Source organism: Sphaeramia orbicularis, chromosome 3 (genome assembly GCF_902148855.1).
Source record: "Sphaeramia orbicularis chromosome 3, fSphaOr1.1, whole genome shotgun sequence".
In the NCBI taxonomy this organism is placed as follows: Eukaryota; Metazoa; Chordata; class Actinopteri; order Kurtiformes; family Apogonidae; genus Sphaeramia; species Sphaeramia orbicularis.
Genome location: NC_043959.1, coordinates 52,283,382 through 52,307,450, shown reverse-complemented (window position 1 = coordinate 52,307,450; position 24,069 = coordinate 52,283,382). Strand labels below are relative to the sequence as shown.

Below are 24,069 nucleotides of genomic sequence, written 5' to 3'. Positions count from 1 at the left end.
GGGTACTTCGGTTTCCTCCCACCATCCAAACACATGCACTGATAGGTTAATTGGTTTATCTAAATTGCCCATAGGTGTGAATATGAGAGTGATTGTTTGTCTCTATATGTTCAGCCCTGTGATGAACTGGCAAAATGTCCAGGGTGTATCCCGCCTTCGCCCATAAGTAGCTGGGATAGGCTCCAAGCGACCCCCATGACCCTAGTGAGGATAAAGCGGGTTCAGATAATGAATGAATGAATGAATAAAGCACATTGACTGTAAAATACCATTGAAATACTCAGATAATTAAGATTTTTAGGCAGCAATATAAATTAAATTATTAATACACATACACATAGTACTCTTTTAACTTTTATTGAACTTCAAGTGCTGCCTACATAGGTGCCTGATCAAATATCTTATAACATTTTACTACTGATCAAATATCGGCTTTCAAAAAAAAAATTAAGGCCGATGGCTGATATTGAAAAAAAATCAATAGATCAGCCTCTACCTCTTATGGAAGAGGATTAGGGCCACTGGGAAAAAAAACTAAAGTAAGGTTCAATATATATATATATATATATATATATATATATATATATATATTTTTTTTTTTTTTTATTATTCTGAGATAGAGTCAGAATCCTGAGAAAAAAGGTCGGAATTCTGACTTTTTTCCTCAGAATAATAATAAAAAATATATGTTGGACTTTAATTTTTTTTTCCAGTGGCCCTAGTCCTCTTCCGTAACCTCTACTGCAGATCAGAGTCCTATAGACTTTTCATTTACTACTAAATAAAACAAAGAAGTTTTTAAAGTTTACAAGCTGGAACCTATAAAAACTTGTGTTTTATAGAAACAATCAACTCGTGAAACTGTAATTTAAAGGCCTTGACAGTATATTTCTTCAATCACATGGTTATGTCCCTATTTTCATCTTTCTTTCCATTTTTGTCTGCATTGTTTTGATGGTTTCAAGTGGAACCACATTCAGACCTCAATACAACTTCCTGGACTGTTTTCCTTGGATGAATTCAAAGCGCTTTTATGGCATAAATTAATAGAAATGTGCACATTCTTAGTTAATTCTTGACTGAAAGTGTATTGTTATCCTCAGTTGCTTTTCCTTATTGTTGTTACACCAGTTCAGCCTCTTGGCCAAGAGATCCAAATTCAAGGGACTTCCTAAATAAATAAACAAACAAACAACTCGTGGGTTTAATGTCATGTACAGACTTTGTCGGATCAGTACAACCCTATACAGTCTAATTAAATGTCTTTTCAATTGCGTATAGTATCAGGAATTAACTTAAGAAATATTTAACATTTGACGTCATATTTTTAGAGGTTGAATTACGTAAAGTTTCTGCTGTTTTTCAGGTTTATTGGAACAGGTATCCAGTACTGTTTCACCCGAAACCTGCACACTTACTCCACCAACTTTTACTTCGGCTACTTTATCCGAGTTCTAACGGGAGCCCTGGCCTGCATCTTCATCTGTCTGTCTGTCAATCACTTTGGACGGCGTGGTATGCTCCTGCTCTCTGCTATCATCACTGGACTGTCATCGCTGCTGCTGCTGGCCCTCACTCCATGTACGCAACATCCCAGTCTGTTGGTGATGTATTTCTTCAATGATTGAATTTACTATAAATTTTTTTATTATTGGTTATTAGTTTTATATTTATGTTCTTATCAGTTTTAAGTTTGTTTTTAGTAGTGACTTTCATTGTGTTTATGTATATTTGTGTGGATGTATGGCTGTGATTTCTATTTTGTGTAACTTGTGCTGCTCCTGTTGCTGTCTTGGCTAGGACACTGTTAAAAAAAGAGAGTTTTAACCTCAATGAACTTTTTTTTCCTGGTAAAATAAAGTTTATAATAATAATAATAATAATAATAATAATAATAATAATAATAATAATAATAATAATAATAATTGTTAGAGCCAATTTTTGTGTTTCAGTTAAAAACTCATATTTATATTTAGGTTTGATTTATCATTAATAATTTATGTATATTATATGAATGTTGAGTAGTAATGGTATAAGTCTTGATATAATTTTGTGATGCAATCCTATTGGCCGCTAAGATTATAAATATGTAAAGAAAAAGGAGCGGAATCGGAAGCCTGAAGCCTGGAGCATCACAGTCTTTTGACCGTCACATAATTTAATTTAGAAATTCATCTTTTGTTTGTATTATTCTAAGTTTTAAGTAAAGACCGCAAACAGAAAAGTTGGATTCCAGACCCTTTTGTTTATTGATACATGTTGCGTAAGAAGAACTCCAAGGTTCACGGCTAGTGACTTATACGCTGCACTCACAATAATAATAATAATAATAATAATAATAATAATAATATAAGCCACAATTTTAGTTTGTCAGTTCCTTAGGGAGTCATCACTAAGGATGGGAACTGAGAACTGGTTCCATAATGTCTGAGCCTGCAAAATTTAGAAATGCCTGAGGTTTTATCAGTGCCAGCATGTTTTTTCTGACAGTTGTATATTTCACAACAATGACAAACTTGTGCATCTGTGCTCCTGGAAAATCGCAAGAAGTCCCAGCAGAGTAATGAAACTGTCTCGAGTGTGGATCAATTTTATGAGGAAAGATGACAAAAGTGCATAATATGATGATGTATCTTTCTGATCAACAGAAATGAGTAGGAATCACAATAGAATAGGAGAAACAGAATCAGTAATGGTATCAGTATTAGTACAGTTTTATCTCGTCTCATTTCTAGTCACTGTAGAGATATAGTTGTTTGTGAATAAATGAAAGGTTTTAGTCACACAGACCAACAGGTTTCTTAAAGTAGCACGTCATCCATTTGCGTTTCCTTCAGACTCTTTAAAACACAGGTGTCAAACATGCGGCCCGGGGGCCAAATCCGGCCCGCCAAAGGGTCCAATTTGGCCCTTGGGATGAATTTGTGAAAAGCAAAAATTACAGTGATAATAACAATCCTTTTGGTTCAGGTTCCACATTCAGATTAATTCAATCTCAAGTGGGCAGTATTCAGTAAAATAATATCATAATAGCATAAATAATGACAAGTCCAAATTTTTCTCTTTGTAAATGTAAATATTTTCATCTATTTACACTAAAACAAAATATAATTTCACAAAAAATGTGAATAACCTGAACAAATATGAACAACCTAAAATGTCTTAAGAGAAGTAAGTACAATTTTAACAAGATTCTGCCTGATATTTAATGTTTTGTTTATTTGTAGATCCACTGTGATCTGTAAGTTATAATGTACATATGTAAATGATAAACTGAGGCATAATATTGTTAAAATGACACTTATTTTTCCAGTTTGTTCATGTTATTCACATTGTTTTAAAGGATAGTTTGCAGATGTAAACCTTTTCATAATGTAAATTAACTTTTATCACTCTAAAACATAGACAAAAGTTTGGAGTTGACATTATTTATATATTACTATGTTATTATTTTACTGGTTCGGCCCACTTCAGATCTAATTTAGCTGAATGTGGCCCCTGAATGAGTTTGACAGCCCTACTTTAAAGTATCTCCATATTCACATGACATAAGTGGACCAGCTGCAGTGAGGTTGTTGTCCTTCCTGTTTCAGATCTCCGTGGAGGCCTGGTGTTGGTGCTTTCTGTGGTGGGGTTGCTCTTCTCTCAGGCTCTCGCCATGCTCAGCGCGTTCTTCGCCAGCGAGGTCATGCCAACTGTAGTCAGGTCAGTGTTTCTCACCTCAAAGCAATCATTGCATCCTTATCCTTCACGTTCATGAGTTTTGTTCTTCTACACATTCACACAAATACAGATGCAGAGCTTTTAAATGCAGATTTGTTTGTTTGGATATGAGGACTAACTTTTTCTTTTGCTGTTCACGTACATAAAAAAAAACAGTGGTTCCAGGCACAACAGACTCCACCTTTTGGCATTGAAACACTCTTTCATTCATATTCAATATTTGTTGAATATAAAAATGATATATGTGCCAAGTTTGAAGTAAATTGAAACAAAATTGATGTTTTTATACTTGTTTGAAATTTTGCCCATTATAAGTAAATGGAAGAAGAAAAAAGTTTTGAAAATGTAACAAAAAAATTTAAAAAAAGCTATTATTCACATATTTTGCAGAATGAGGTCTAAAATTAATCTCTATATCCAGGCAATGTTTTAAGTAAATTGAGTTAAAATTGACGTTTTTATAGTGATTTGAAATTTCATCCATTATTTATTTAATGGGGAAAAAAAGATTGTAAAAATTCATAAAAAATTTGAACTTCGACCTACCTTTCCCAAAATGTAATGACATTTATTTGTGGTTTAATAACATTTTGGAATAGCTTTGGTGAAGATCAGCAGTCTTTGCTTTTTGTTGTTTTTCTTGTTTTGTTGTATTGGGGCAGGGGTGTCAAAGTCAGTGTAGTTCAGGGGCCACATTCAACCCCATATGATCTATAGTAAAACAAGAACAGTGAATAAAGTGAAGTAGAATTAAATGATGAAAATGCACCTACATCTACAGACTGTCCTGTAAAAAAAATGTGAATTTCATGAACAACCACGAACAACCCGAAATTTCTAAAGAAAAATAAGTGCAATTTTAACAATATTATGCCTCAGTTTATCATTTAAGGTAAGATGAGATGAGATGAGAAAACCTTTATTTGTCCCACAATGGGGAAATTGCAACTTTAGGACAGCAGTGGAATAAGTTACAGGATCAAGAGTACTCAAGATAAATACAATAAGAAATATATAAATAAACAGAGTACGCATCTACCTATCTGAACATGTGCATTACAAGATCAGAGTGGATCTACAGATACACAAAACATCTCAGGTTGTTCATATTTGTTCAGGTTATTCACTTTTTTTGAAAAGATAGTTTATAGATGTAACATTTTCATGTAATTTTACTTTGTTACACAACAACAAAGTATAAAAATTTGGAGTTGTCACTAGGTTATTATAGGTCATATCTGGCTCTTATGTGGCCCCTGAACAAAACTTCTTTTGACTGTTAGCCCATAAAGACCCAAATGGTCACTGGCAATCAAAATCATCTATTGCTGTAAACTGTTTAATACCTGTTGATCCACTAATCCTATCAATACATGTAAATCATTAGTGTAAAATGCAGTTTGTCATCTTTTCATGGTCATCATGGTCATCTTGCTGTTTATTTGACTGTTGTTTACTCCAGCTGACTCTGTAAAGCCCTTTGAGATAACCTTGTTGTGATATTGGGCTATACAAATAAAGTTGAATTGAATTGAATCAGATATGACCCATTTGGACGTTTAGAGGCTCCATAGTGAACATGGAAACACCGTCATCTTCTACAACATTGATTCACCAGTAAAAACCCATGGAGTTGGATCAATGACAGTGGATGGAGATACTTGATTTTATGTTCAGTTATTGCTATCTTTGCTGAAAAAAATCACTTTTTCTTCAAGTTTCTCTGTTTCTGATATAGTAACCCTCAACTTTAACCTGAGCTTTTATGAACAGCTACATAATCAGTAAATTAAATATAGGAAAATACATAATTTACACAAAAAATGCAAAATACAGAGGATAATATTATGATAAATTGTGATAAATCACATAAGAAAGGTTAAATAGAGAGAAAAATGGATTTGAGAACTGCCACAAAAGTACCACTGGGTCTTTATGGGTTAATATGTTTAGTGGAATTTTTGCATTTCAGTTTCATCCCATGAGCCATATTGAATCCTTTGGCGGGCCGGTTTTATGTTTGCCCCCCTTGTATTAAGCGTATGCACCACTCTGACCAGATGTTGTCCTTTCCTTCCTTTCTCTGGCACACAGGGGGGGCTGCCTGGGTCTGGTGATGGCGGCCGGGTGTGTCGGAATGGCTGCCTCCTCCCTGATGGAGCTGCAGAACAACAGCGGATACTTCCTCCACCACGTCATCTTCGCCTCCTTCGCCGTCCTCTCCGTGCTCTGCATCATGCTCCTGCCCGAAAGCAAACGCAAACCCCTCCCCGATTCACTAAAAGAGGGGGAAAGCCAGCGTCGACCGCCCCTTTTCCTGTCCCAGACTGACAGGGACAGCTTACCGTTACTGCGCACCCGGCAGCCTTTATCTGAGTACAACCCGGACAACTACTCCCGCCTGGTTTCTGCCACCAGGAGGATATTGACTAAGGAGAATCTGCCGTATAGGATCGCTGTACCGAGTCATTCCCCTCTTCTGTCAGACAGTGACACACAAGGACAAGACAATGAGACAGTGAGAGAGGTGTTATCTTAGCTCAGACCCTCCTCATCCTCTTCATCACAGACTTCTTCCTCTGAACAGACCACCTACCATCTCTGCTCGGATGCAGCGCACTTTAGAGTGATGGCTCCAACACCACAAGTTTGAGCAATATGACTTTCTTCACTTACACTTGAAACTGTTACAATGCTGTGGTATTTTCATCGTTTTAGTTTTTGTATTCAGATGATGCGTGCAAAAAACAGTGGCTGTTTTCTGTTACATAATGCCTCTGAACTGTAACACTGCACATACACTACCAGTCAAAAGTTTGGACTCACCTGGTTTTTCTTTATTTTCATGACTATTTACATTGTAGATTCTCAGTGAAGGCATCAAAACTATGAATGAACACAAACGGAATTATGTAGTTAAAAAAAAGTGTGACATGACTCAAAGCATGTTTTATATTTTAGGTTCCACAAAATAGCCACATTTTGCTTTTATTACCGCTTTGCACATTCTTGGCATTTTCTCAATGAGCTTCATGAGGTAGTCACCTGAAATGTTTTCCAAAAGTCTTGAAGGAGTTCCTAGTGATACTGAGCACTTCTTGGCCATCTGTGATCCAACTCATGCCATTTAAATGAGAAGGTGAGTCCAAACTTTTGACTGGTAGTGTACTGTCATTTTTTTCTACCCCCATGGACATCAACTACATTCTTCATCATCGCAGGTTGGGATGTTTTTCCTGTGCAGAGGCATCCGAACCAAATCCTCAGACACCAGATTCAACACAGGGACTCACTTCTAACATGTGACTCCTGTGGATCATGTGAGCAGCAGCACTTATCTGTTTAGTAGAAGCTCATGCTTTTTCATTAACTCTGTCTGATTCAGCATTTGGGACGTTCTGGTGTTCTACCTGAGAAGCACACTAGGGGGCAGTGAATGACCCTGGTAACAGTCAATCCTGCATTTTTACCTCCGCCAAGGAGGTTATGTTTTTGCCAGGGTTCGTTTGTTTGTTTGTCTGTTTGTCTGTCCGTTAGTGTGCAACATAACTCAAAAAGTTATGGACAGATTTGGATGAAATTTTCAGGGTTTGTTGGAAATGGGATAAGGAAGAAATGATTAAATTTTGGTGGTGATCGGGGGTGGGGGGGCTCATGGGGGGGGGCGCAGACCAGAAAATTTCATCAAAATCTGTCCATAACTTTTTGAATTATGTTGCACACTAACGGACAGACAAACAGACAGACAGACAAACAAACCCTGGCAAAAACATAACCTCCTTGGCGTGGGGGGGCCCATGGGGGGGGCCACTGATCAGCCTTGGCGGAGGTCTGCGCTCTCCGAGTGCTTTTCTAGTTTGTCTGTCTGTTTGTCTGTCTGTTAGTGTGCAACATAACTCAAAAAGTTATGGACAGATTTGGATGAAATTTTCAGGGTTTGTTGGAAATGGGATAAGGAAGAAATGATAAAATTTTGGTGGTGATCGGGGGTGGGGGGGCCCAGACCAGAAAATTTCATCAAAATCTGTCCATAACTTTTTGAGTTATGTTGCACACTAACGGACAGACAAACAGACAGACAAACAAACAAATCCTGGCAAAAACATAACCTCCTTGGCGTGGGGGGGCCCACAGGGGGGGGGGGCACTGATCAGCCTTGGCGGAGGTCTGCGCTCTCCGAGTGCTTTTCTAGTTTTTTTATGCTTTGCTAAAAAGTCTCATTAGTCTTAGCTAGAATTAGACACGTGTTGGATGATGCTCTTTTGTCAAATGATGCCAAACTCATCCTGTTGAATTCCACTTCTTAAACCAGATTTTAGTTCACGGTTAAAACACTGAAGAAACAACGGGATTTCAAGAACAAAATGAGTTGGTCTCTTTTTTTTTTGGATTATAAAATGTGCTCCTGCTGCAGATTCTTGAGGAACAAGCGGTCCTATGAGACCTAACTGAGGGTTGTTTCAGTGGGATTTCGCTGAACGGCATTTACAGTATACTCACAATGACTGCTTTAAATCTGTGAATACCTCGTTATGTTGCAGAGGTAATTTAATTTTCTGTGAATGAATGAATGGATGAACTCATCAAGGTTGTCTTTTGTATGAGCATTAACAGTAAGCACAAACCACTCTATATTATCTACTGTATGTGTCCAGCCTTCAGGAGATATGTTGAGAAGAAGCTCATTACAATACATTTATACCTTCTGAGAGACAAAAAGGTGCTTTTTTTCCCCCTTTTTTTTAAAATTTTATAATGTTTTATTTTAAAATAAATTCACAAAATACAAGTGACATACATTCTTGCTGCTGTGATATTGCTGCCATGTCTGTGTTTACACCACTAGATGGAGCTGTTCCCTTACAAAGTTATTTTTTCTTTGGAATTATTTTTGTGTAGGAGTGTGATTTCATGTGCTTCTGTTTGCACTACACTGGGGTAAAACAGCCTCCATAGAATTCAGGTTGACATAACTGCTCATTGCTACTGTGTTTGCTGTAATATGCTTATGTACAAATCAGCCAAGTTGCAGAATTCATGACAGAATAAAGTCACATCTAAAACAATCTTTTACAGAACATATTGTTGCCTAGAGATATGTGGAAAAAGGTCAAAAACTGTTTCGGATATTAATATTTGTGCCAAAAAAGTGTTGTCTTCATTCACCCATTAGTATCAGAACCACCTTATACACCTTATGCTGATGTGATGAGACCCTGCAGAGTGAGTGTGAGCAGTAGGGCCGCTGTGCTGAACACATGGACAGCTCCGCCGCTCTCCGGAGGGTCTGGGTAACCATAATTCGTCCTACAGGAGTTTTGTACCTCGTCATATGGAATGGGAACATCATCCGGACTTGTGGCGTTCAGACTGTCACGGACCTGACAGACAGAGAGATAAGGCTGTCAGACTCCAGAGAGAAAACGGACTGTGACAGGTGTGTGTTCACAGAGATGTGTGTGTGTCCACCTGCTACCGACTAAAACACAATGAATACTTTCTTTTTTTCTTTTGTTCTGGCTCCATTAATGAAAACCATAACACCATAAATACTTCTTAGAGTATAGAGGACAATTTCATGATTTCAGAAACGCATTTTGACACAAATTTGCATCACAAAAAGCATTAATAATAATATTTTGTGTCTTTTAACGTAATCATTTCACTATTCGTCTGCTGTCGGAAAGAAGTGGGTTTGAGCATTTGCACTTCATGTTACTTTAACTTTCTAAACAAATACAGTTTGGTGGCAAAGATTCTTCTCTAATGTATCGGACACATTAGTTAAAAATCACTGAAGATTTATATAGTAATATAAATTTGGTAAATAAATTCTGTTGCGTGGTAAGATTTGAGCATTTTTGTGGCATATTAAAATGATAGAAGGAAATTATGTGTAATACAGTGCATGACTGCAGAGTAAATGACTAATGGATTCAATGTAAAGTGCTTTGAGTGCCTAGAAAAGTGCTATTGTTATTATTGTTGTTATATTTATGAAATGCACGATTCAATACTTTTAATTTCAGTGCTTTAGAGTAATTAACATAATGTGCTGTGCACTTTTAATACCCCTCATCCAAATATAGTGTAAGATTCTGTTGAAAGGTACTATGGTATGGTATGTGTACAATGTATTACATACATATTTATATGTGAAAGTACATAGGTATTGTAACTGCACAAGGCCATTTGACCTTGAAAAAGTAGGTCAAGGTCACCTATTTTCAAAAGGCTTCTGCTCCATGCCAAGATGCATCCACAGTATAAATTTGGTGCAGATATCTCAATGAATTCTTCAGATAATGTGATTATGTCATTGAATGGACAGACAGATGGACGAACAGACAACATAACGATTACAATACCCCTTCTTCCAGACTTTGGCTGAGGGGTAAAAAACAAGTAAACCAATAAAACCAGGAACTGCAAAAAGAAGTAACAGTAGAAATAATCAGAGCCACCGGGAAGACGTAGGCAAGGTAGGCAACCGCCTAGGGCCCCCTCACCGAAGAGGGCCCCCGATGGCCGCATGGTCATTTATCTGTACAACTTTTTAAAAACCATTCATTGTAAACAAACCACCACAGTGAGGCAGCGCTAACCCTCTCCTGTACTGTTTTGTGACTGAGGCCCCCCAAACTAGAGGGATTCCCCCTATGCAATGACAAACGCTGTGAGGGTCATGTAGAAGTGACATCCACCCTCGCACACCCCCCCATCACATCCCCCACTTACTGTCAGTGGAGGAACAAACGGTCTGTTCACACTGAGCCCGGCGGCCATTTAAAAATAACATCAATGATGAAGCGCTCCTACCCTTCAGGGTTTGCAAAAAGACAAACATGTGCTCAGGTAGTTTTGCCGATGAGGTCTGACGTTACATTTTGGTGCATTATGGGAAGTGAAGTTCTTCTCCTGCAAAGTTACTATGAAATCCTTTAATCATATACTTCTAGAATAAGGACAAAAGTAAGCCTACTCACCAAATGCCGTTTTTTTTTTTTTTTTCTTTTTTAGGTGCTTTGCTTAAATTTCTGTCAGTGCCAACTGATAGTGACAATGCCACCTCCTCACAAACTGAAGGAATTTATCAGGCTACATAGAATTAGTTACATCACAGTCCAGATTTTTTTTTTTTCATTATTAAATCAATCAATCAGTACTAATTGCATATTATTATATAATAAATAGGCCTAATAATAATAATAATAATAATAATAATAATAATTTTATTTGTTTATCCTTTTATCATCAGTAGTACTAGGCCTAGTAGTACTGCTAGTAGTAGAATAATATGAGGATTTTTTTTTGAGGGGGGGTTAATGAAACTTACGAAGTTAACTCTCAAGTCCCAGCCAGGGTCAGTCAGCCATCATGTCAGTTTGACAACAATGCCTAATTGAAGACACTGTGTCCTTTACTACACTCTAGTGAATACTCTGTGTAGCGTAATACAGAGTAATTCATGACTCATTAAATGCACCAGAAAACAGGAAATTGCATCTGGATTTTATTTTTCTTCTTCGGTGATTCGACCACCACATCTTTGCGTATTAAGGGCCTCACTTTACTTTCTTGCCTAGGGCCCCCAGATATCTTGAAACGGCCCTGGAAATAATAATGGTGTAGAAATTTGTCACAAGTAAAGTCCCAGAATTCAGTATAAAGTATGAATCTTCATTATTCAGATTGGCTACTTTCTGTTTGCATTTTTAATCACATATAAGACCATTTTAATATGGTTTCCCATTTTACACTCTGTCTACTGGTGGTAGATTAGAAGGACACTTCTGCATCATATCATATTTATAAGCATATGTTTCTATGTATGAGTACAAATAAAGCATATTATGGGCCACTAATGTAGTGGAGTAGGAGTATAAAGTAACAAGAACTGGAAATATTTTAAGTGCCCATATTGTACTTTGTTACACTCCACCACTGTCCAACACATACCAATATTACTACTATGGAAATACTCTGTATATCAGTGTTTTTTTTTTTTTTTTTTACCAAATCAAATCAATATTAATAATGTAATTTGACTACACTGTATTTGTTAGACCCTCCCTGCCTAACTCTACACCAGCAGTTATTCATATGTTTAATCTCTTATTGATTCATATGATCGATTGAATAACCTGAGGCCTGAATAACCATAAGTGTCTTAAACAGAAGGAAGGTTATAAGAAGGCTGTTCCGGTGTCAGAGGCACAGCTTCACCTTCTGGGACCAGTAAATCTGATCTGGACGTAGAACTGGTCAAAATGTACTTTAAAGTTCAAGGAAGTCTAAGAAATAAAGTTCACAGCAGAACATTAATATGCAAATCAGCAATTTGCATGGCATCGATAGAGATACTGTATGAGTGTGTGTGTGTATGTGTGTGTGTGTGTGTGTGTTCAGGCCTCACCTCTTCGACCTCTCGGAGTACACGGAGCAGGTTTTCTCCCAGAGCAGCTTTCACCTCCTCATCAGTCCATCCTCTCCTCAACAGTTCAGCCACCAGGTGCGGCACCTTGGACACGTCCTCCAGACCTACTGGTACTCTGACAGAACGACACACAGCATGACAGGGTGACCGTTCAGTCCCTACTGTTATTAAAAACACACTCCTGTAACTCTGCAGTGTGTGCAAATTGTGGACTTAATATTTTCATTTAGTGTGTACAGCACACACAATGCATTCACTGGCTGTTTTTTGAAATTACAGTTTTTACTGCTGCTTTCTTTCTTTCTTTCTTTCTTTCTTTCTTTCTTTCTCTCTCTCTCTTTCTGTCTTTTCTTTCTCTCTCTCCCTCTCTTTCTTTCTTTCTTTCTGTCTTTTCTTTCTCTCTCTCTCTCTTTCTTTCTTTCTTTTTGTCTTTCTTTCTTTCTGTCTTTTCTTTCTTTCTCTTTCTTTCTTTCTTTCTGTCTTTTCTTCTTTTCTCTCTCTCTGTCTTTCTTTCTTTTCTTTTCTCTCTTTCTTTCTTTCTTTCTTTCTTTCTTTCTGTCTTTCTTTCTCTCTTTGTCTCTCTTTCTTTCTTTCTCTCTCTGTCTTTCTTTCTTTCTTTTTCTCTCTCTCTCTCTTTCTGTCTTTTCTCTCTCTCTCTTTCTTTCTTTCTTTCTTTCTGTCTTTTCTTTCTCTCTCTCTCTCTCGCTTTCTTTCTTTCTTTCTTTCTTTGGGAGATAGCAAATATAATCAAAAAGTGTTAAAAATATGTTAGTTTCAGCCCTTGCAATTCTATATTGTTTAATGAAAACATAACTTTATGCAATAAACTTAGTACAATAAAGGAAATATCTATCTATCTATCTATCTATCTATCTATCTATCTATCTATCTATCTATCTATCTATCTATCTATCTATCTATCTATCTATCTATCTATCTATCTATCTATCTATCTATCTATCTATCTATCTATCTATCTATCTATCTATCTATTTCTTCTCACCTTGTTACCCCGTCATAATCTCCACCAAAACCGAGGATGCCCGCCCCTCCTACTGTCTTTATATGGTCAAAGTGATCTATAATCAAAGCAGTAAACATTAAAACCAAAAGAACTTACAGAAGAGATTACTACACTGCATTTATTTATTGTTAGGATTTAGAGTCAGAACTGTAACGTACCAGCAACATTTGACAGGTTAGCGAAGGGACTGCAGGTCACATAGTCATTGTAGAAGTTCACCATGACGATTCCTCTGGTTTGATTCTGGAGGAACAGATGTGATGTTACTTGACAGTGAAAAATGTACTGACCTAGAAATTGTCACGTATGGGATGGAGCCGTATAGACCGCTATAATTTCTGCTTTGTTGGACAGGAGACTATAGAGACTGAAAGTGCAGACAGTAAGCAAAGAACAGCTTGACCTCAATCAGGACATCCATTTTAGCTCACAATATAACATTCTATTGACCTTTGTTTTCTTATCTTCTCAAGTGTCTTTTTTTCCTGCTTTTTATCTGTTTGTTATTTTACAGTGTTGCACGGTAATATCTTTTCACTGTTTTATTGCCTGTTACTGGCATATGCATAAAATGTCAATTTACAACCGTTTTCCATGGTGTTTTTTATGGGCCTTTTATCTGAGACTGTGTTTCCAAAGTACGTAACATCTGTGGTGACAACTCCTACAGCAGCTTTATAGTCATTTTACTGCAGTTATTGACCATGTTTGTACCTTCTGAATCACATGCTCTGAATACCCTCCAATGCGCACACACATACACACACACACACACACACACACATACACACACTCACCACTCTCCTGAGGATGTCATCGGGGACGTTCCTCTTGTGCGGACACACACTGTAGGCAGAGGAGTGGCTGAAAATGACCGGTGCTTTGGAGATGTCCAACGCCTGGTTCATCACTTTCTCAGTCACATGAGCCAGGTCCACCAGCATCCCCAGACGGTTCATTTCCAAAACGACTTGCTGTTGTAGGCAAACAGAACAAGATAATGGTGACACATGTAAATATAGTATATGTAATTATTCTGAATGTGCAGACAAATGCTAAAAAATGTTGCATGTCAATCATGAGAGGACAGATGTTATCATTTATTATCAAATGCTATACATGTTTTTTTTCTTAAATCTAAAACAGTTTGAGGTTTTCCAACATGCACTTAATGAGATGACAAAAGCATATAAGATTAACTTTTCTATTGTAATTAAAATGTAAAAAAACAAGTACATACAGGGAGGGGAAGCAAAATTTACAATGAACATTTAGTTGTTTTTTCTCAGCAGGCACTACGTCAATTGTTTTGAAACCAAACATATATTGATGTCATAATCATACCTAACACTATTATCCATACCTTTTCAGAAACTTTTGCCCATATGAGTAATCAGGAAAGCAAACGTCAAAGAGTGTGTGATTTGTTGAATGCACTCGTCACACCAAAGGAGATTTCAAAAATAGTTGGAGTGTCCATAAAGACTGTTTATAATGGAAAGAAGAGAATGACTATGAGCAAAACTATTACGAGAAAGTCTGGAAGATACTATTAAAGAAGAATGGGAGAAGTTGTCACCCGAATATTTGAGGAACACTTGCGCAAATTTCAGGAAGCGTGTGAAGGCAGTTATTGAGAAAGAAGGAGGACACATAGAATAAAAACATTTTCTATTATGTAAATTTTCTTGTGGCAAATAAATTCTCATGACTTTCAATAAACTAATTGGTCATACACTGTCTTTTAATCCCTGCCTCAAAAGATTGTAAATTTTGCTTCCCCACCCTGTAAATGCACAAAAATAATAATAATAATAATAATAATAATAATAATAATAATAATAATGATAATAGGGATAATACCTGCAAGAGAAACACAGAGAATTGTACCAAACAACAGCAAAAATAAAACCCAATGAGATATAGTCTCAGGACTTTAGGTTAAATGCATAAATCCACCCTGGGCAGAGCTAACAAGTACTGATATGAAAGCAATTAAAATGATGAAATTCATTAACTAACAGACATTTTTAACATTTGCCCTGTTATTTTGTGCTGTGAGAAAAGTTCTGTTCAATGTTGAAGATAAAATGTTTGTATCTGTTTGTGAACTGACCTTGCCAAACGGAGACAGGCCATCATGTTCAGATGGATCTGTACCAGTGTCAACACGCCAGTTATCTGCCCTGAAAAAAAAAAAAAAAAAACACAAAGCAAAAATCACTAAATGAAGCTAACTTTGATATCCAACCAACCAAAGAAAAATAAATGACTTTTTTCTTTTTTTTTAATTTAATTAAAAAAAAAAAAAAGTAAATATAGATTACAATATACACACAATTATGTAGTAGTGATATCCTTTGTTAGTTCCTTGATGATAGATTATGAGGTTTCCTGTATGAGCCCTATAAAATCATAATATAAAATTACAGATACCCAAGTCAGGTTATTGTTATCTTATCTGCTTTAATTGCTTAAGTCTGTGTTGATAAATTATAAGTGAACCAAATACCTCACCAAACTGGCCAATCCACGAAACATGATACAGCAGCAAGAAAAGAACAAGAGACCTGCAGGAAAGTCCCGTGTTCTCCAGAATGAAATGTGAACTGAGCCGGATGTTTCATTGTAAAACACACCAAAGACATGGCACAAAACTACAGCCTTCAAAACTTCCCGTCTACAGTTTTCAGCTGGAGTTCCAATATTTGCTGTTAGTTTTACTGACTTATGCATTACACAGTGCATCGTAATAGTCGTTCTACCACTGTGACAGAAACTATTTCATCAACTGGTGCATTACATTCAGATGTAATATCATTAGATGGAATGAAAGTTCTTTCTGCTCTTCTTCAGTGTAGTTCAGTTCTGTCTGAGAAACAGAACCCTGGGTGAAACACACTCTCCCTTTGTCAAATACTGACAGCAGAGGAGGAGGAAGATTGGGTTTTGGTGGCATTTCTTCTTGAATTTCACCATATAGCTAAAGGAGTGATGTTTTGCTTTTTTAAATGGAATTATGCATTTTAAAACATTTCCCGGTGGTCTACATAAACTGTAAATGCTCTGCTTGGGTCTGAATTCTTCATTAATTCAACTCCACAGGTCCATCTTCAACCCTATTTCTGAGTAATGACACCGGAAAGGTCATTTTGAGCGCTGGCCCTTTAAATGCACATGAGCCACTTTATGCCCCGCCCCCTCCAGGTTGTTGACTGTGCTGCTCTGTCCCGTTCAACCAACTGAACATGTTAGGTAATTGCCTCGAAGTTTGGAAATATTTACCTCCGCCAAGGAGGTTATGTTTTTGCCAGGGTTTGTTTGTTTGTCTGTCTGTCTATCTGTCTGTCTGTTTGTCTGTCCGTTAGTGTGCAACATAACTCAAAAAGTTATGGACAGATTTGGATGAAATTTTCAGGGTTTGTTGGAAATGGGATAAGGAAGAAATGATTAAATTTTGGTGGTGATCGGGGGTGGGGGGGCCCACGGGGGGGGGCCACTGATCGTTAGTGTGCAACATAACTCAAAAAGTTACGGACAGATTTGGATGAAATTTTCAGGGTTTGTTGGAAATGGGATAAGGAAGAAATGATTAAATTTTGGTGGTGATCGGGGGTGGGGGGGCCCACGGGGGGGGCCACTGATCAGCCTTGGCGGAGGTCTGCGCTCTCCGAGTGCTTCTAGTTTCAGTATGGATTACAACCGCTGCTGCTGACAATTATGTCGTACTCGGAGAAATGTTCGTCAGAAGTCTTGACCTTATATGTGCAAATGTCATGACATAACTAGTTATAAAATGTAACAAATTAAGAAGGAATTAAAACCGGTTGTAGAAATCCACTCGGTTTTTGCCGGAATGAATATAAAGATATCTTTGCAGCACCTGGAGGGTTCAAATTCAAACTTTTTGAACTATTAGTGTCCAAATACACAAATAAATGAACCAAAGACTAATAAAAGTGGGTTTAACAAAATATAACCCCTTTAAGCCACGGTGTGGACTCATGTAGAGCAATATTTTTTCCACATTACTGTTATGGTAAAACATCTGAAAATAGCATGATTTTTTTTTTTTTTTCAGGTTTTTTTCTCACCTTCCCACTCGATCTCTCATTCAGTCTATTGCTCAATCAACCACTACTCTCTCTGTCTCGTTCATCGAGTGGGGAGGCGTGGCAAAGTCTGAACTGGCTGGTTATTAGTCCAAGTGAGAAAAGTTGCATATTTTGCCTTCAGACATAGCTGTCTTGTGGTCACGTGTGTTTATTTTTGTGTGTGGATGTTGGGTTGTACCAGGGTGTGTTGCAGGAGTGAGTGAGTGTGAGGTAGCGGACTCCCAGCTGGTACATCATGCGAAGGGTTCCCAGACTGCTGTCGATGGAGTGACCCCCCTCAACCCCGATCAGGCTGGCTGTCTTGTTGAGCCTGAATGCCTCCATGATGTCTGTGCAGTGAAGTGACATGAGAAATGACATGTGATGTAGCACTTTGCACTTGTTTTAGTTGTCTGAGGAGCATAACGACAGCTCAAAATCTCACCTTGGCTACTGGTGGCAAACATAAAGGTCTCTGGGTATTTTTGACACATTCTGTGGACCACGTCTATCTGCTCAATTGTTTGTCTGACGGCATCTTTATACTGGGTGGTGCAGGGAACATAGGCTGACCAGAACTGAAACAAGAATAAAAATAAGGGCACGTTTATTGTCTCGTCTTTATACAATTGTTAATGTGTTCTTTAACTAATACTGACTAATACTAATACTGACTAATATGTGATTAAACTCAAGAATTCAACCATCCAAATCAAAATAACATTTCACAATAAAATCTTTGTAGGTCTAATTTATTGCAAATGCAAAGAAAAAAAAGAGGAACTAGGATAAATCCCTGTGGTACACCCTCGGCAATTATTTTTCTGGGGCACTTTTTAGAACAAGTCAATATGACATTTGTATGTTGCCGTATAAGACAGAATTCACCTGTTGCTTCCCAATACAATAGAATTATAATTTCTTTTTAACAATCTCCTCCATTGTGTTTTTCATAACATAATGTGCACACCTGTGCTCCCAGCCGTCCTTCTTTGATTTTAGGGATGCTGGTGTGTGTTGAATTGATTGTGTTCAGATCCACTTGGTTGAGCTGGTTGTTGTTTAACTTTCGCAGTTGCCAAGGCAGGTCATTATGCCTGAAAGATCAAAAACTAAATGTCAGACTTACAGAACCCTCTCTGAAAACATGAATAATGGGTTCTGATTTTGTAGAGTATTGAAAACAGCTCAAAGAAAGCTGTAATGCAACTGAGTTTTGATTTCAAAACATAAAATCTAATTGCTAGAAGCAGATCACATTATTAAATCCATCAGGCAAAGGACATTTTACCTGAGTGTCACTCACCCATCAATAAGAGGCGTCTCAGACATCAGCTGCAGAGCTTTTGTCAAATATGGATCCTGAGCTGAGGTGAAAACAAAAGATGTCACGCAGAGGAGAAAATATACAGCTGAGATAACCTTGGACAGCATTTCTTAAACTTTCACACAGTCAGAGTTCTTCTGACTTCTTCCAGTCAATATGTTATGTCCTTTTCTCCTTCTGTATCAGAGCATTTATTGGATTAATTATTTCTGATTTATCAGCAGATTCTACTTCTTTCTTCTGCAGATATTTCTTAGTTTCTCCCAGTTTCTGCTGTGTTGTCAGATCAAGGCTTTAAATATCTACTCAGTGCTCCTCCTCTCTCTTATGTGTGTTGCTCATAACAGCGTCAGCATCATAAAAGTTGCCTAGCTGCTTAAAATTGCTGAAGATATTGGCCAGTGTGTTGGTTAATGAACACAATGTGCCTCTTGAATGTGCAATTAAAGTTGACAACTCCTGACAAGAATGATCTCTCAATATGTTTGTTTGGGAAGATTTTTCAAAACTTCAAGGCAATTGTTGGAGTCGTCAACCAAATAGCTGGAGAAGACTGCTCTTCAATTTTATATGTGTTAATATATTTCATTCTAATTGCACACTAACCTAAACAATTATCAAAGAATGTGATACAAAACTTAAATTCTACAGATAGTTGAAGTATTGTCCAAATCTCATCTACACTATATATTTTCACAGTTAATGGATGCTGCTGAATATCAGGGAAAGTTTGATTCTCCTAGGGGAAACAAAAAACACTGACACATTGTTGATTTTGATATTATATTGTATGTGGTTTGAGAGAATAACACCAAACGTACTGTATAAACTGAAAGAGTTAACTATTGTAGATGTAATTATAATGTCACTCAGGTCATTCATTCTTATTAAATCAGTTTCTAAACATGAAACTCACAGTCATCGCTGTTAAATATTACACTACCTTCTAAAATGTGTCAATACAATGATGATTCATGATTTGATGGTATTTTTTTTTTTATATTTTCACACTCCCTGACCTTTAACACCCATCTCTTTACTTGTCACACATAGTTATCACAACTCCCTTTAGGGATGGCTGCCATATGATCTTTGACCGTTTACAAGAGGAATTCCACTGTTAATAGTGCATTACACTGAGTATATAAAATTATATGGTCAGTTTTTGTTTTTTTACAATATAAGAATATAATAACAATCAGTAAACTAACAAATGACCTTCAAGTTGTACTCACTGATGTTTTACATTGGCAATAAATTGTGAATGTACAACCAACCACTCAGTTGTTTTGTTTTTTTTTTTTACTTCTTTCAGGACAGACAAAAGCAGCCACAATAAAACAGAGAACGACGGTATTTATTCTTTTGTTTTAATCCGAGGGCGCAAAGAAAGTGAGTGAAAAGTCAGATGAGAGTAATAATATAGTGATAATTTGCTTCCGTTACAAAAACACTAACTTAGATTATTACTGACCCTTCTTATCTTCAAGGCTGCCTTAACAGTCTTAACAATTAGTCAATAAATCTGGCTGTATATTACACCATGTTTATCGGGTGGGGTTTGCTATTTATAGATGTTCAAGTTGATATTGGTCTTGTTCCAAGAAGTAGGTTTAACAAACTCCCAGTCCAATCCTGAACAATGAGCACTACTCCCCGTGATGTGAAACTCAGAGGTTTTGGTTCTAGAATAGATGATAAGCAAGTAACAATATGCACCACAAAGTAACAATAAGCCACAGAGTCATGAAACTGCAAGAAGCAACATGATTTCAACCGTCTGTAGTGGCATAATATTAAAGCTGAACATATCAGAGTTGAACACACATCATGGACATTTAAACAGAACTAAACTACAACACCTGCTTACTTTGAAACCTTCACATCATCCTGTAGCTATAACATAACTGATTTTTCCTTCGGTTCGACTCTGCACATGTCACGGATGATTCATGGATCATATGTGTATAGTACCTGTAGACCTAGTGTTCTTTTATTATATTATTTAAACAGATTGACAGCGCGTTTATTGAAATTTTCCGTACAAGATAAGCGTTGTGACAGGTTGACAGCTGTCTGAATGTCCATGTCACATTGTTAGACTTAAAAGAAAATCCATTTGCCAGAGAGAATGAAACTGCACAGAGTTCTAAGTGAATATATTTCAAGTGTAATGTGTCAATGAAAGAGCAGAAATAGCAGTTCAAATCAAACGCTACAGCACGTAATACTTTATTATTCACTTAGTTCTTGAAATGTGACACTGTAAGTAGTTTGGTAATGGCTAATATACTCTGATTACGAGGAAATTTAATGTTTTTCATCTGCATCGCTTTGAAACCAAGCTTGGAAATGAGCAATCTTAGTTATTAACCTGTTAAACCCTGACCATATTTTCAGGGGAAAAACGCCTAAAAAGACATACCCAAAGTAAATGAAGAACTACGTCACAATAATAAGGTTCATATGGATGTTCTTGGTGTCTATGGACATTTAGAGACCTCACAGAATCTATTCCCATTGTCTAAAATATTGTATCTATTACTATGCCTGAGTAAACTGTAAGAAACTGAAAGAGAAATTCGAATTTTTTATCCTCGCCTGTTTTTTTTTTGGCTGGATTGATGATGATATGCATAAATTAATTGTTTGTGTCGGAGATTTTTTAATAGCATATATTTCACCCCACAAAGATTAAAAATCATGTTTGAACATTAAAGTTTGCACTAAAATACACTTTTGATGTACTTTTATTAACATTAGGGTCTAAACTTTGAGCAAAAGTTGAAAAAAACATCCATTGTCCTGATTTATTATATTTTTTATAGTAGATGAATATTAATATAATTTTTTAGGCCCGCCGGCGGGCTGATAAGGCTAAAGGGGTTTTAACTTAGTTGTAACTTTTTAAGGGGAGGTGTTTTTATTATTATTATTATTTTTTTTTTTATCAGTATTTTATTATTTTTATCAGTATTTTATTAGTATTTTACTAAATCCTGCTGAAAGTTGGGGCCTGAGTACAGTATTTCATTTCTGTGTATTTTATATACTGAAATGACAAATAAATCTGAATCTGCTTTGGGTTAAATTTGCTGTCCAACAGCAGAGACTGACCACTGTAGAATCAGTTACTGCCACGAAACACAAGAGCATACGCCACATTTCAATCTCTGCGTTGCTGAAAAGTGAAGGTGATCTTCTACTCAACTATTGTGAATGTGTGTTTTGTGGATGCATCTGTGCACTGTCATAACATCTGTATGAATGAGGAAATGAAGCAGCCAATCAGAGAGCTCCACACAGACAGCAGGAGGAAGAGACACACAAAAACTCAGGTATAATGATGAAAACCTTCCAATCAGGAGGTCACCTTCACAGAGTAATGTACCGCAGTAACTGACTCAGATTTAAACTCTATTCACTGTGTGGAACCAAAAACCCAGAGTTTCACTTCTTTCAGGGTTAAAAGAGTTTACAGTGACACCTCTAGGAACAGGACTCATGGTTTTTCACATCATCATCATAGATTTAACAACAGTCCCCACACCGGGTTTAGTAAACACAAGGGGATTGGCTCACATCATTGGTCAATGTTATCTAAAACATAAATGATCTGCTCATTAACATATACATATTATTAATGTTTCACTTTATTAGATTAACTATTTATTTTAACACACGCAGGTTGGTTTTTCTTTAAAAAATAGGTAAATAAGCTTTAGAAATGTCATGATCCATTGAGCAATCTTACACAAAAGAAATCTAAACATGGCTTTTCTGTCACAGATAAATAATCTAAAAAAAAAAAAAAAAAAGTAACTCTTGTCTCTGAGTGTTTTTTTTTTTTTTGCTTTTCTTGTGGTAAATATTCTTATTGTGGTCTGCTAAGTTGGAAAAATGTTGTTGGTTTTATATAAGTTGTGTTTTTAATATAAAATCCCTATTTTGACTTACCAAACCAGAGCTTGACACTGAGCTGTGGTGGAAGTATATTATGGGTGAGGGCAGTATGAACTGAGGGGCAGGTCTGGAAAAGAAAATTTAACAACAACTGTTTAGGACTTGAAACATCCAAAGACTTTGCACATCCATGCAGCTCTGTCAGAACAGCAGTGACACAGGATCATAGGTTTCAGCATGTGAACTGTACTTTATCTCAGCACTAAGTTCTCCCCCTAAATAATCAAAGATAAAACAGGCTTCATCATCAGTTCAAACCTCTTCCACCCACTCGTCAATACCATGGATACTTCTAAAACAGGACATTTTCTCTTCCATAGGAGATACACAATCCATTTAGTGATAACAGAGTTCTTAAACAGTCCAGTTCATGAACTTGGTCCAGCTGCATCCTGCTCCTGGAGGTCTTGCAGTTCCTCTGACATCTTGGGGAACCTCAGCTGTCATCTCTGAGGTGTTCAGAGAACGCAAACCTCCGCCAAGCACCCCGAACAGTGTGCATGTGTGGATCGACTACTTCTTTTTAAATTAAACAGTTTCAAGGTTGTTCCATACAGCAGAAAAAGTTGAAGCTTGGTACCAGTCATGTGTATGTCAAATTATATGAAATTCCAATCAGTATTTGTTGAGTTATAATGAAAAATGTGTGGTAAATGGGATTTTCAATGTTAAATTGAAATGTCCACAGAGTCCACATTTCACAGTGGATGTGGACAATTTTGTGCCAGATACAAGATATTGTTATAAGCTACGGGTGGATCAAATTGGAGGCTAATCGGAGTCGTTTCGAATTTTTTTATGAATTTTTGAAAATTGCTCAATGATGAGAGATAGGAAAATTTAACATTTTGTGACCTTGCTGTGACCTTGAACTTTGGTCTACTGGGCCCAAAATTTAATGGGTTTGTCCCAGGGCCTAGGCCTATCAGTGGGTAAAATTTGGTAAAGATGGTTGTAATAGTTTTCCCATAAAGTTGCTAACAAACAAACAAAATAACACACAAACAAACACACAAAGCAAAGTGATCACAATACCTCCCGACGGAGGTAAAAACAGAAAAAAAACAGAAAAAAAACTTCATATGAGGTGCTCTTTTATATGGAAGTGTATTGCATTCACACAAAAAAAATTAAATTTGGCTCTGTTTTTCCGAATAAACGACATAATTATCTCGTAAAAACAGAGTCAAATTTTTATTTTTTCAAAAAACAGTATCTCATTAATTCGGAAAAACAGAGCCAAATTTAAATTTTCTCAGAAAACAGTATTTCATTAATTCGGAAAAACAGAGCCAATTTTGTAAAATTATTTTTTCTTGTAATTACAAGATAACTATCTTGTTAATTCGGAAAAATAGAGCCGCATTTTATTTTTTTGTATGAATGCAATACGCTTCCATAATACTTAAAACCCCAACAATAAAACACTGCAAAATCCTCCCATTGTGGAGCCTACCAGTGAGGCCAAGTGTGGCAGGGGTTCAGGCCTAAATGAAGGCAG

At 36.8% G+C, this 24,069-nt stretch overlaps 2 protein-coding genes across 2 annotated transcripts in view; one reads left to right on the top strand and one right to left on the bottom strand.

The window, feature by feature from the left end:
* Positions 1-6,632, top strand: part of slc22a31 (solute carrier family 22 member 31) — a 39,437-nt gene extending 32,805 nt beyond the window's left edge. The window contains exons 7-9 of the mRNA XM_030160112.1: positions 1,367-1,581; positions 3,594-3,705; positions 5,818-6,632. Coding sequence (XP_030015972.1) covers positions 1,367-1,581; positions 3,594-3,705; positions 5,818-6,262 — 772 coding nt within the window. The 3' untranslated portion in view covers positions 6,263-6,632. The remainder of the gene's footprint in view (positions 1-1,366; positions 1,582-3,593; positions 3,706-5,817) is intronic.
* Positions 6,633-8,883: 2,251 nt separating this feature from the next.
* On the bottom strand, positions 8,884-18,712 carry dpep1 (dipeptidase 1). Its single transcript, XM_030160123.1, has 10 exons — positions 18,585-18,712; positions 18,249-18,375; positions 17,724-17,856; positions 17,478-17,628; positions 15,301-15,370; positions 13,982-14,158; positions 13,343-13,427; positions 13,164-13,239; positions 12,140-12,275; positions 8,884-9,104 (listed from the first exon to the last, which is right to left on the bottom strand). The coding sequence occupies exons 1-10, from the start codon at positions 18,710-18,712 to the stop codon at positions 8,919-8,921; spliced, it is 1,269 nt and encodes a 422-aa protein (XP_030015983.1). The 3' UTR covers positions 8,884-8,918.
* Between the last annotated feature and the right edge of the window lie 5,357 nt (positions 18,713-24,069).

Coding starts and splice junctions, on each gene's coding strand:
- dpep1 (XM_030160123.1), bottom strand. CDS start 18,712: ATGCTGTCCAAGGTTATCTCAGCTGTATATTTTCTCCTCTGCGTGACA. Junction 15,371..17,477: donor CACTCCTGCAACACACCCTG/GTACAACCCAAC, acceptor TTTTTTTTTCAG/GGCAGATAACTGGCGTGTTG. Junction 9,105..12,139: donor TACTCCGAGAGGTCGAAGAG/GTGAGGCCTGAA, acceptor TCTGTCTGTCAG/GTCCGTGACAGTCTGAACGC.